Source organism: Lytechinus variegatus, chromosome 5, assembly GCF_018143015.1.
Source record: "Lytechinus variegatus isolate NC3 chromosome 5, Lvar_3.0, whole genome shotgun sequence".
Taxonomy (NCBI): Eukaryota; Metazoa; Echinodermata; class Echinoidea; order Temnopleuroida; family Toxopneustidae; genus Lytechinus; species Lytechinus variegatus.
Genome location: NC_054744.1, coordinates 18384728 through 18398599, shown reverse-complemented (window position 1 = coordinate 18398599; position 13872 = coordinate 18384728). Strand labels below are relative to the sequence as shown.

General features: G+C 36.4%; 1 protein-coding gene across 1 annotated transcript; it reads left to right on the top strand.

The window, feature by feature from the left end:
* Positions 1-829: 829 nt before the first annotated feature.
* Positions 830-13503, top strand: LOC121415631 (WD repeat-containing protein 93-like). The gene is made up of 13 exons (XM_041608919.1): positions 830-1261; positions 3325-3526; positions 3959-4096; positions 4606-4757; positions 5637-5723; positions 6289-6448; positions 7147-7324; positions 7889-8043; positions 9076-9207; positions 9979-10262; positions 10858-11017; positions 11190-11406; positions 12101-13503. Exons 1-13 carry the CDS (start codon positions 1004-1006, stop codon positions 12183-12185), a joined length of 2208 nt encoding a protein of 735 aa, XP_041464853.1. The 5' UTR covers positions 830-1003; the 3' UTR covers positions 12186-13503.
* Positions 13504-13872: the final 369 nt, after the last annotated feature.

The window sequence follows — 13872 nt, the reverse complement described above, 5'->3', positions numbered from 1 at the left end:
CCCCAGATGTAGGAGTTTGGAATGACGAGAGAGGGAGAGAGAGGGGTGAAGGGGATGTAGGGAGAAAGAGAGTAGCCTAGAGGGGTGGGGAGATCGAGGGAGAGAGAGCAAGAGGGGGAGAGGGAGGGGTGAAGGGGTGTGGGGGGGAAGAGAGAGCAATTAGCATCACTCAAAAAAGTGTAATAAATCAGAAAAAGCAGCTAAGTTTAGTTACATATATGGTCATTATATTCCTGGGCTTGAACACTGATGGTAGGCCTAATGAAATAAACCATAATAACAATAATAATTGAGATTGAATCCCTTATAATCACAAATGCATGCAAAGAACCATTTGATTGGAAGTAGTTGATTCATATTTGACACAAGCCATTTTTTAACACTAAAAAGGGTCAGTGTTTGCTCAAACGTGATTTTCTTCATAGGCCTGGTCTGAGAAGACTTTAGAACATATACAAATATATAATCTTGATATGTTCAGATTTCGTTTAGTCAAAGATACTTTTGCATCATATTTACAATCAATCTTAATTTTTTTTTTTCTGTGTTATAGCCTTTAGTGAATTTGTGCTATTAAGAATTTAGTTAAATTTCCCTAGTTTTCCCACGGACAAAAGTAAACAAACTGTTAAAACCAATGAATATTTTTATTTAGTGAATTTTGAATTGTGAATTGAATTGAAAGAAGTGAATTCTTTCTAACTTGAAACGTCTTAAAAAAGAAAGTATATAGAGTAAAAAAGAAAATGCCCGGAAAAAATGAAAAGGGCGATACGGTAGTCGCGTCGGTGATGAATTAAACAGTGCCCTCTCCGGTTAATGAGCAGAACAATGTTGCCAAGGTACTGAGCTCAAACAATTTGTGAGGGCTGATGTTTTGCCTCAAAATTCTAGCTTTATATCTTCATTTTGGTTTAGCTTATCTTTTGGAAAAAGGTTCTCCTGATTAAATAGTGAACAGGCTATTTATGAGTGTGGCTCACTGACTTTAAATCCACCGACAATGCCAGTTTACGTGAGGAAAAACTTGATGTCCATTACGCCGGACACGCTGAGCAATCTGTCCAGCGACGACGATGACTACGCCACAGATCCGGACCAAATGTTCGACAAGTTACCGCAGCCTTTCAGATTGGTAGACAAGATTGTAAACCGGATTTTCGACGTAGCTTGGGAGCAAATAAGTGCAAGAGAGGCTGCTGCTGAAGAACTGCGAAATCGAGAACCTGTCCCTGAATATGAACACACTGCAATTGCTCAGGTATAATCAGCAGTAGACAGCTGGCAGCCGTCTGTTTCGAGGAGTTTTTTAACATTTTATTTTTTTCATTTCTCCTCGTACACAGACGGCTCGCTATCGTGCAGCCACCATTAATTAGGGGACTTGCAATGCAAAATCCCCCCGTCGGGGCTCTTCAATTTTTGTCTTTAATGAATAAAAAAAATTTAAGTTAACACAACCAAAATGCAAATTAATATTCCCTCTTGGCAATGCTTGGCAATGCTTGGCATTAATTGCCAAAAAACGGAGAAAAATCAAGTTAAAAGGAACAAAAACAGTGACTTACCTCGGCTGTCGCGCAAATTCACTTCCCCGCTTTATCCGATCTTAAGTACATAAACATATATGGCCATTGAGTCCCCTGTACAGATCGTGCTAGAACTTCGGTCTCTGTATTTGGTGAGAGAAGCCAACGGAGTTCAGCTCAACAACCAACATAACAGAGACCGAAGCTTTTGGTCTAAATCAGCAGCTGGTTTTAATTTTGTTTAAAATGCATTCCTGTTCACATTACATTTGCAGTAACAATCTTGTGTGTGCCTGAGTAAGACTGAGTCAGTGACACCGACAGTGGAAAGTCTTTACCCTTTCTTTACACTAACATTAAATTTAGACCCTCATTTAGTCAAGGAAGTCCACTCCTTTAAAAAAAAATGTAACATTGATTCGTTCAGACTTTTTATCTAATATTTGTCTTTTCTCGTTTACAATCTTTCTTTCTTATTTTTATAAATTTCTTCCTGATCGTTTGAAATTTATTGTAATTTTCCCTTTTCCTCATGCATGTCTTTCTTTTTATGTGGCATCATTTGTGGAATTTGTTTTCTTGTTTAGATGTTTTCTAATAGAAATTTTAATTGATTTGCCTTCTAAAAATTGTTCTTGTTGGCAGAGCCAAAGGTACATGTAGCCCCATGATGATTTATACCTCGAGTGAAGTTCGTGCAGGCTCCACTCCACTTCACTACACTCCACCTACCCAAACTTCGGGACGGTGAACTTGATCGCGTCGTGACAAATGTGGGATGGAAATGTTATTTATTGTAAAAATTATAGAAAAAAAAAGAAAAAGAAAAATATCTTAATTTCTTACTCTTCACCCGTATTTCACTCCATGTCCATCCTCTAGTTATCCTCAAAATTGGTGATTTGGGGCCAGTATCTATTTCCTCACACGTATTATTCACGGCCGATTTCAAAACATAATAATAATAATAATAGGCATTTATATAGCGCCATCTATCTAGAAATATTCTATTCCGAGGCGCACAAGAAAAGAAAGAATGAGAAAGTTTGGATGAGTGTCAATGTCAAAGTGCCAATAACTAATACTGTTAGAAAAGATAAGATTTCAGTTTGGATTTAAAGGTCTCCAGTGATTGTATAATTCTTAAATTTAATGGCAAATTATTCCAGAGAGAAGGTGCTGAAGCAGAGAAAGCTCGTGCACCATATGCTACACGTGTCTTGGGAGTCTTAAGCAATTGTTCGCAGGTCAAACAGCATAAATATTTATATTACATTTGATGGCTCAGAAAATACCAAAAATATTCCAAGAGTTAGGGAAAATATCACACAGATTCGTGGAATATATATTTTTCCAAACTCTTAGAATAGTTTTTCACGGTACCTACAGTGACGCGACTGCCGTGATCCCGTTCTGTAGATCCTGTTTTTCACACCGCGTGGTATATATTTAGTTCCCAAGACCGTGTACAGGTAATACCATAAATAGTCAGTCCCTTAGACCCCCATTTCAGAGTTTTGTGAGGCACACTCCCATAAAAAAATAATTTTGATTTAAGTGTTCCCCCCCCCCCCCCCGGATTAAGATACCTAGTCTGGACAAGACAGTGATTTATTGCTTTCATTGGTTCATTACTTTTTATGATGGTAATATCAGATTATTCCAAAGCACAAAACTTAATTTACAAGTATTTGAAGAAAACTCAAAAAGCAAAATACATTATCCATAGACCCTACATGTCAGTGTGTTCAGGATGAATACTAAATGACATTTATACTCGTCTCTTTTTTTGCAGGAGAATGAGGACATTTTGTGCATGGCTGGTAGCCCGGATGGGAGTGCTGTATTTTTAGGACTCAACAAAGGCCTTCTCGCACTTCATGCTACACTACACAATCCCATTGCATCATGGGAAGAAGAGGGTGCTGCACTCACTACCATAAAGAGCACACAGATTGGGGTTCAGATGTGCTTGGTTGCTACACTCGATGCCAATGGTAAATTTGCCTACCTGCCAAATTTTATTATCAAAATAGAATATTCCTATTTTCTATAAAAGAAAAATGCCATTTTATCTTGTTGTTATGTTATGTAAATGGGAACTTCAAAAATTTTCATATTTTGTATAATTTATTGGTAATTTTTTCCTTATTATCTTGGCTCTCACTGTTGGAAGGTATGTTTATGTGATTTATTATGATTTATGATTCAAATTTCCAAAGGGGTTATACCCACATTCCAATAGCTAGAAAACAATCCTTGCATTATGACATAGATTTCATCAAGAATATTCAATTTTCATCCAATGCCTATGTTGATCACTCATTTTCATTATTCATTTTGTATCTCTGATAAGACCACATAATTTCATTACTACTTTTTGAAAAGTATTTTAATAGCTTGATATTTCCTATTTTTTACTCTTCCAGATGTTTGCCGGTTATTCTGTTTCAGTGGATCAGCTCTGCTATTATTGAAAACCTTTGATTCAGAAATACCATCCAATGCCCATGTCGTTGCCATGCATCTTTCCAGGGATGGTGATTATATTGCTCTTACATTGGAAAGTAAGTATTATTTACAAAAGATTTTGATATAATCATTGACAAATACATGTAGAATGGGAAAACTGAAAAAGAAAGAAGGAAAGAAAGAAAGAGAGAGAAAAAAAAATGAGAATGAATGGTTCCGAAATTGAATTGTTAAAAACATTTATATTGAAATGAAAAATGAATGATAACATTTAAGAAAGAAGTCATAAGAATATTCTTGATATTCTTTGATCTCTTTATGCTTTATACATTTCTTAAAATCATCTCAAGTAACGATTCAAAGAAGTGGAGCTCCAACAATATAAAGACCAATGCCCTTGAAGTCAAGAACAAGATTGAAAATACTGAAATGTCACCTGGGTTAAATCACAGAATGTGAATACCAAGTGCCAATTTTGCAGGAAAGTAGCTAAATGTCTCTCGGGGCTACAGTGTACCTCAATATTTATGAAAGAATCAAAGTATCACATTTATTTAACAGATTAGCTCAACCAAGAATTCTATTTACCTTTTATTTTCTGTAGAGGGAGATAAAGATGACAACACAGAATCCTGGATAGATGTCTTTAAGCTTCCTAGAGACAACTGGGTGAGAGATGTGGAGGCTGCCATAGCCAAGCAGCAGCAACAACAGCCAGGTCACACTAAGAGCACAGAAGATCTTTCTAATGCACAGGTATACTTGTAGGCAGCTCTTAGCCAATGCTTAGAGAACTTTGTGCATCCTGTAGAATTATCCCAGCAGTCTTGGAATGTTCTGCTCAGACAAAGGTTGGGGGTAAATCCATTGTTAAAATACAATACAGGTATCTAGCCCCTATCAACCATTATTGAATCATAATGTTTCAGGGTTCTACAGCCGCATCCAATATTCCCTTATGGTAGTACAGTTGTCCTTTGTTAAACAAAGTCTTCTCCAGTACCAGCCGTACGGAAACGTTGTTAGAGCTATCCATGCACTAACGGGCCTAATACCATCGGTAATGTTGCAGCGAAGCCTAATGTCACAACAACATCACATTCTGAAAGATGTTTCTGGGTTTACTTTTAGTGCTATTTAAACAACATTTCTTAGTGGCCAGAACTGATATATTTTAGCTGTGTGTAACTGGATGCATTCTTAAACACTACAATTCAAGATTCTGCTGTGGACAGTAAAGAATTGTCTCTTTCTCATGAAATAGATAACTTTGTTGCCTCTTCTTTTGTGAAGTAGTCCACCTCTGTTCTCTTGTTCCCTTCTACAATATCACCCTCCTTTACGATCCTTTAGTAGCTTGTAAAAATGAATTTGTTAAATGTTTACCTTGCTACCTTGATCAAACACTTCGATCATCCAATATCTTTTTATCAATTAAAACCACTCTCAGTTGTGCTGTATGTTCACATTGATGGTTGATTTTTAGTCGATGGTAGAAGATCTCGGTATGAAAATGCAGAATGCATGTACTTGCCCCATGTTTTCATTTGAAAGTCATCGCACTCTTTCCTATGCTCTCATCACCATGCATGCCTTTCTATGTTGCTTGTATGTATGACTTTATTTGATTTACAGGAGGGTACCGGGGATGGTTCGCAGAGTGATGCCATTGAATACAGCCACCCCATGGAAGGGCTCTCAATGCCTTCAAATAGACCCAAGGTAAAAAAAAATGGAGGATTTCTCTAAATACTGCGTGGAAAATCTAAATCTGACAAGTAGAATCATTCATGTATGTTTTGACAGTGCATCATGTAGAGCATACCAGATCGAAAAAAATTAAAATCGAAAACAAAAAATGATAAATCAAAGGTTGCTTCCTTCTGTAAGTGGATGGCTGTATTGTATTTTTGCTTCTATCCATCATAAAGGAGTATTTTTTTTCTTTATGCCATTATGAAATAAACGTTTACTTGTGCATTAATTTTTTTTGGCCATCTTTTAAGAAAAGTTTAGAGCATAAACTTTTTTTCCTGCTTGCATGTTGTATATTCTTGAAGCCTTTGGTATATTCACTCCATTTCTATTCTTCGCCATGGAAACCTTCAGAAGTTATATCATTTCTATTTAATTCTCAATTCAATGTAGATGTTTCATGTTTAGCTTCTCCACACAAATATACAGCATTATTGATGTTTCTCTTATCGCGTTGAGAGTTTAATATTTTTCTGATCATTATCAATAAGAAGTTCAAGTAATTTTTTTCTCTTCTCTCATTTTTCCACAGTCTGTGACCTCACAGGACACACCACGAACCGTGACACCCACAGCAGCAGTGACGGTGCCCCAAACGGGTGCCTCTACCACAGCACCAGAATGGAACCCTGCATCCCTCTCTAAACCAACCACTTTACTTAGAGTGAAACCACTCCCAGACCAACTATCAGGTAATACTAATAATTGATAGTATGAAAATAATGATTGTTTGAAATGTTCAGAATACTTCATGAGGTAAAAGATGGTGATGAATTCAGTGAGGCATAGCAGAGTTGAATGGATCATTTCATCTTTCACCGAATGAAATATTCTGTTCATTGCACGAATGACAAAAACATTTCTTATTTGTTTTGTATGACACCTAAAAATAGATGACATTTATGAACATGCAATGCATGTAGCTGAGCGAGCACGGTCTGTTGATTTCATCAGATACAAAGCGCATTAAAGAAAGAAAGAATAACAGAATGTAAATCGGGAGTATGAAACATAAGGATAACAACTACAAAATTGTGAAAATTATATGGAAACCGTACAAAAAATTAGAATAGGTAAGTTTTTAGACATTTCTTTAATGAGGAAAGTGTTGGAGAAGTCTTTAGTGAAGGCGGCAAGGAGTTCCGTGTTTTAGGGACAACGGTAGAGAAGGCTCTATCACCTATTTGTTTAGCAGTACGAGGTACAACAAGAGTATTACTGGTGGCCAAGCGTGTTTTGTATTTGGATGTGTGTGCACTAAATAGGTTGGGGCTTGATTGTTAACACATTTATAAGTTAGCTGTTATGTTGATGAAGGAAATCATGTCATGTCTGGAATTGAACCCCAAAAGTAAATAATCTACATAATTCCTCCTTGATTTCCATTCAGCTGCGAGTAGCGTTCCTCACCCAGGTCAACCCACCCCAGCATCAGAGGAGTGGTGTTCAACTGTTGGTCAGGGTAGCAGGCATCTCATACAATCAGAGCATCTTAACACAAGAAGACTGGCTGCCGATCAAGTCTTAGGGCCTTACACAGACCCAAAGTACCACATATCAGAAAAGAAGTGAGTTGATGTCTTTGACATCTCTTTTGCCTGATAACAATTTGATTTTGGTTGTTAATATTTTTAAACATTTTTGGTATACACTAGCTGGAGATGGGATAATCAAACCTTCCTATGTGTGATGAATCCTGTGTCGAAAAATTGACATGAATTTATTTGATATGATATGTTGATTGAACAGGAATATCTGAATTTTTTTTTTCTTCTCATCTGAAACACAGCATTTGTGTGGCTCTTCCTGAGGTCCCAAGAATTGTGTCCATGTAAATTATTTGTGTTCAGGTACTCGGTTGTCATGTATTTATGAAAGGATTTTCATATATTTTAATATTACATTAATTCAGAAGAGTATGTAAATTAAAATGATATGTTCTAAATCCCCATGGGGGCTATTTGAATTGATAAAGGCAAGTTCATTGTACTTGTAGTCATAGTTTCAGTTTGTCAAAGGAATATGTATAAATTGTATTGGATGTATATCGTCATTTTTTAATTTATATTTTGTTATCTGTGTTTAATTTAATTAGGCAAATAGAATCACCACTTTCCTTTTCTCCTCTTCAGGCCTTGCAGAGCAAAGTGTCTGTTTGTGAAACCTGGTTTGATGCTAGCCTCTGCCAATGCAGCTCCCATTAACCAAGACCAGGCCCATATCTTCATAGCTAGTTGGTCTAACTCTACAAATATCTGCCTGTATAACCTACTTAAGACTGCCAAAGGTAAGGTTTAAATAAGATTTTAGTGAGCCCACGACAGGTAATATCAATTTATGAAATATTCAAGAATGCATGTTAGGAGCCTTTAGTGGATGTAAGTTCAAATCACCATAATGTTTTTCCTCATTTGTGACGAGCCAACCCAAAACCAACAAGTTGCCAGCTAGGAAGGTTCTCTTTAAAAAGCGAAAAAGTAATTTGGTCTCAAAACAGCAAAAATGAAAATAAGCTTGTCAAAAAGGGCAATTCTAAAGTTTTTAAAAACTTCTAAAGTTGAATATAAAATTAAATAATACAAGGGTTTTTAGACACCATTCTTTCATACTGCTTGAAAGTTTCATTGAGATTGCACAGTGTGCATATCTCATGCTTGAGTGAACTTGAACCCCAAACTTCAAGCATGGTTTCCCTCTGATTTTCAGAAGCTCTTGTTTAGTTTCTTCTGCAATCAATCAAGTACTAGAGTAGGTTGTTTTGATCAATTTGGCAAGTTTTAACATTTTAAATCCTGGGATGTGCTTTTTTCAATCTCAAAACTCATTTTGGCCGACTTTATTGGCTTCGGATGGCTTGTCACACGTTATCGGAATAAAATGAGCTACATGACTTGGATCATGTACTTCAAAAACTTGGTGCATGCAAATAAGTTGATGTGTTTTCAAGGTATTACTTTAAAGATCATTCCATTTCTAAAACTGCATGCGCTTTTCAAAATTTCCTTCTCTCTTTGATGAGCTGATCTGAGTTTCCTGTTTTGAAATACAGAAATTTATGGTAGTCAGACATTTGATGCGAACATTTGATTTGGGAGGTTCGGCATCAAACATGGAGTTGCCTTTTCAGTTTTACTTACAATGTACAAAAAGGATTAAAAAGGTTCAATGCTTAAAGCTCTGATGCCCTCATCAATGATTCTGTTCAGTGGTAAACAATCCAATACCAACCACCCACTCACATTACACCTATTAAATGTCTATTATCAGCATTTAAGTTGGGCAAATTTTGTTATTCATTCATATTTTACCCTCATTCTAGATTTAGAGCACAAGCCAGATCAGGTTTGGCCAAACGCTGGTAAGACCACATCAATGACTACCACACCATGTACATCACTCATTGCTCTCGGACTGGAAGATGGATCCATTGCTCTTTGGGATAAACATCTGAGTAAGTGTTCTTTGTTCAAGAATTGCATTATGGCTCTGATTGTGAAGAGAACTACATGTAGAAGTGTCAAAAGTCGGTTTTACCAACATTTCCTAGTTAGAAACATGTTTCTTACCCATTATCAGTACAAGAATGTGTTTCCGAATTCCTTCACAAACGTGTTTGTCAAATGGCTGCTTTTATCATCCCACTGCACAGCCAAAACACTTGATTTGTCACTTTGCAACCGCAGAAGAAGGGGCGATGTCAGACGTGCAAGTTGTATTTTTGGCGTATAGCTGTATAATCTGTTCTCTAAAACCAGAAATGTGTTTCAGAATTGATTAGTGTGTATAACTTGTGCAGAAACACTGTTCCAGCTCAAATATGTAATGGATCACACAACTAGTGAGATTAAAAAAGGCTTTTGGAACGTGAAATTAAAATACCTTTTTATTTGTCATCTGCAAAAATATATTGAAAAAATGTTTTGTAAACTTGTAGTTTGAACCTTATTTCTAATTTCTACCTCAGAAAAAAAAATGAGAAAAGAGATGATGCTCTACGTCAGATGGAATGCCTTGAACTATCGATAGTTTTCATGTTAGTAAAAGACCTCTGTCACTCTCACATAATTCATATAATACCCCATCGAATACTGAGCTTCTTAATATATCATTGCAATATTGAAAAGTGTATTTTGAAAAACTGCACCTAGCATTAAGAAAAAATGTATTTGGATGCTGAATGTGTATATTTTCATCTGTGATAACCTTCCTATACCACCCACAGGTATTCCTCTAATGGCCAGCAAGGTCTTCTCACGCCCCATCTGCCATCTGCACATCCTTCCCCCGCCCCCAACCAAAGGCATCACTTCCCCTGGTGACAGACTGGAAGCCCTCAAAGCCAAGCCCGAGATTGCTGTCCTGGTCGGCGATAGCAATGGTGACTTAGCGACAGTATGTTGTTGTTATGGTGATAAGCCGACTGTGAAGCCGGTGTATCGTGGGACATGGAGGGACAGAAGAGACGGGGCTTGCCATGTGGCACCTGTCGTTACGTTGCGAGACACGGTGAGCATTGTTTTTTACTCCTATGTTCCCTGTTTCTTATTCAAATTTAAGATTATATTAAAGACTTATTTTATTATTTTTTTTACATTGTTACAAAATGTATAATGGTTTTGCCATCTTGTGTGTAACCCAGTGCCAGGCAATGCTAAAACCATACCTCTCCCATGCCATTTGGAGGAGAGTGAACGGTTCTTTGTTTTTTATTTTGATAATTTTATATTTTATCAGCAAATCATTTCAATTTTTTAATGTCATTTCAATGTAATGAGTTACAATTGTAAAAATATGGTTATAAGATTTTAAATACTTATAGCTCCTTCTCTACAGTTCTTTGCTGGGATCTTATTTTTTAGGTATTTTTTTTATCCAGCCATTCCTTGAAAATGGGTAAGCCATTTGGCAAGTGCATTCTTCAAAGTGGGCAGATCAGTTAGTTATCCGATCAAATGTATTTACAGTCAAATATCTCTTTTCCTAAAATTTTACAGATTATTACTTAATCTTCAAGTATATGTTCATTGCATGCAAAAGAAATACTGCAATAAAAAATTGAATTACTGAGCTCTTATCTTGTTCTTACTTATTTTTCATGTAGACATTATTGGTGACCAAGTTTGGTGATATATACCTCTGCAATGTCTTTACTGGCAAGAAGCTCTGTCTTGTGAAACTCCCAGAATCAACTATTCTCAAATGTGACAATGAGAAGCCAGTCATTTCCTTGGCTGCTGCAGGCCAAATGCTGTTTGTGAGAGGTGAGTCACTTTCATATCCATAAATTATTATTTGTTTTGTCCTCATCATAAGCAGTATTTATTTCATTAAAACCTTCATATTGTAGGCCTACTAAAATGATTTATATTCAGTTCATGTAACAATTTGAAATTCAAAAATTATCTTGACCTCTGCATTTTTTTTTCTACAAAGGAGAGAAAGCAAGAGGGAAGAACAATGCCGCGGATGGAGCAGAAGCTGAAAATGATTTAACCTTTGACCCCAAGCCCACTGTCTATGCATATGGAATGCACTCCTTTGCTTGCCTGACAAACTTATGGAGAACATTGGATGATGTAGACACCAAGGCTCCCACTCTCCTTCACACCACACAGGCCAAAGGCAGATTTGATATTCTCTTCTCAAACAGGTATGTTAATTTGTTTAACAAATTTTCGGCATCACTCCTATTTGTTTAAGATCAGTATGCTCGATCTGTAATGAAAATCATAAGATCAGTATGCTCGATCTGTATGAAAATCATAAGTCAGAAAAAATTGGAACCAGCGGGATTCGAACCTGCCATCTACTGGTTCGAATCCCGCTGGTTCCAATTTTTTCTGACTTATGATTTTCATACAGATCGAGCATACTGATCTTATGATTTTCATTACAGATCGAGCATACTGATCTTAAACAAATAGGAGTGATGCCGAAAATTTGTTAAACAAATTATAATCTCCTCCTATAAAAGCCTCTTGATTTACTAGGTATGTTAATTGTTGTGATGAAATATTTCTTTATAAAGATGTATCTCAAGTAGTTCAATTTGTAGATCATATCAAGTTAATTGAAAGAAAAGCTTTCTCAGAAAGTCTGTTTTTTTTTTTTGGGGGGGGGCATTATGTAAGAAACCATGAGCATCAGTAAATAGTTAAACTTGGGTTACAATGTGTGAGGGTAGTTCAGTTTGTGTATTACATTATAAATGTAACCTCAGCTCTGCAATGCATGGAGCTTAATGATTGTTCTGCTGATTAAAAGATTAATGAAGGAAAGGGGAAAAAGGGGTCAGAAATGATTTCATCAAATGGAGCTCATATATTTCCTTGTTCTTACACCAGGCTGAATGAACAGCAGAGCCGTCAGGTACGGATGCAGGATCGATGGAACGCCCTCAAGCAGAAGGCAGCCAATAGGACTAGGTAGAGTTGGCACAAACAATCATAGCTGTTGACAAGAGATGAGCTGTTGCCAATTTGATGTGCATCCGAATAACCTTGTTGGCCACTGATCAGAAAACAATGATGTACATTCAAGCCAAACATGGTACTTCAGGATTCAATATAATCATGCTGGACCAGTTTGAGAAGGCCTGAACAATGATACAATTAATTGGGACCAGAGATTGGAGTGTTGCCAATTTGATGTGATGGTGAATAGTCCCGACAGTCAAAAGAAACTGACATTACTGTATTTCAAATAAGGAGCGTGTGAACTTGATAACTTGGTATTTGATTACTTGAAGCTCCATCTTCTCATCACAAGAGAGAACTAGATATTTATATAATTCCATCGACTTCCAAGTTTTCTCATTTCCAGAAGTCTTATACATGGACTAGTAGGAGGTCTTAGCTGTGTAACTGGGTAACTCCTGATTAGTAAATTCAGACAAACATAATGTCACTTATGTAAGGTTGTTATGCCTACCCCTCCCCCCTCCCTTGAGACTGTAGAACTTAATATTTGACGTTATTCAATGAATTGATACTATGCCTTTAACTGGTCTCCTTATGTTGATATCATTTATTTGGAGGAATAGATGAATATTGACTGTTTCTTCATATGTCTTAAAAAATTGAAATGAAATGGGAGGTATCTCTTACTTTGGAACTGAAAGTCATTTCCCAGTTAAAGTGAAGTTCATGTCAATTGGACCAAACCTTACCATATTACTTTTTGAGTGAAAGATTGAGCCCCCCCCCACACACACACACAGCATGGTATGGTAGTTAACTTACTGCGCAGACCATCTGCAGACCCTTCACTCATGGAAAGTGGTCTGAATATGCAGCTTATTGTCCCTGCAATTGACTGGTGTACAGTAGATCCCTCCCATTCCTGAAAATGAAACGGCAAGTTTTATTAGTGCTAGTCTTGTGTGAAGACCAAGTTATTGGTCACATTTTCTATCAGGGCCTGAGTCTACAGACTAAGAAATGCAACCATAGGTATTGGGGCCTATATATTGGATAAACTGAAAGTAGTTAAAGGGAGTGGGAAGAGTCATATTAAGAAATGTACATCACCCAAATTGCTTCTGAAAAAAGATATCCTGAGTGGAAATTAATTTTCCTATGTATATACATGTATATAGTTGCATAGATTATATTATAATTTTAAAGATATAAATGTATCTGTATAATTATTCTGTACAAACATTTCTACAAAAAGGCTGTGAATTATAAGAAGGCTATGTATATTTGTGTACAACAAAATGAATAAAAATGGATTTTGATGAAATGCAGTGATTTTTTTTTAAATTTTGTGTATTGTAGTGTCCATTGAGGAATGAGATAGATTGAAAACAAAATCATGATTGATAAATGACACCCATTGTAACAGTCACCTTTCCAGACAATTGTAGCTCATTTTTTCTCTAATATGGTAACACAAACAGAAAGAAATGAGCTAAGAACAACTGTTTGTTCGTTAAATCTGATGCTTGCATTTCTAACATGTCATTAAAAGAATTTGCTTTCACTGGCTACCTATTGTAGAAAATAGCAAAGTTCACAAGATATTATTGCATGGCTCATTTTGAGTCAAGAGTGATTAGTTCAAAATTGGCAGGCAGCGTGTGAAAACATTGTTTGATAGAATTATCAAGATGCAA

What these genes read in the sequence shown, in the direction of transcription:
- LOC121415631 (XM_041608919.1), top strand. Translation starts at nt 1,004, where the DNA reads ATGCCAGTTTACGTGAGGAAAAACTTGATGTCCATTACGCCGGACACG. An exon ending in CCTACTTAAGACTGCCAAAG is followed by an intron (nt 8,044 to 9,075) that starts GTAAGGTTTAAA and finishes CCCTCATTCTAG; the next exon opens with ATTTAGAGCACAAGCCAGAT. An exon ending in GATATTCTCTTCTCAAACAG is followed by an intron (nt 11,407 to 12,100) that starts GTATGTTAATTT and finishes TTCTTACACCAG; the next exon opens with GCTGAATGAACAGCAGAGCC.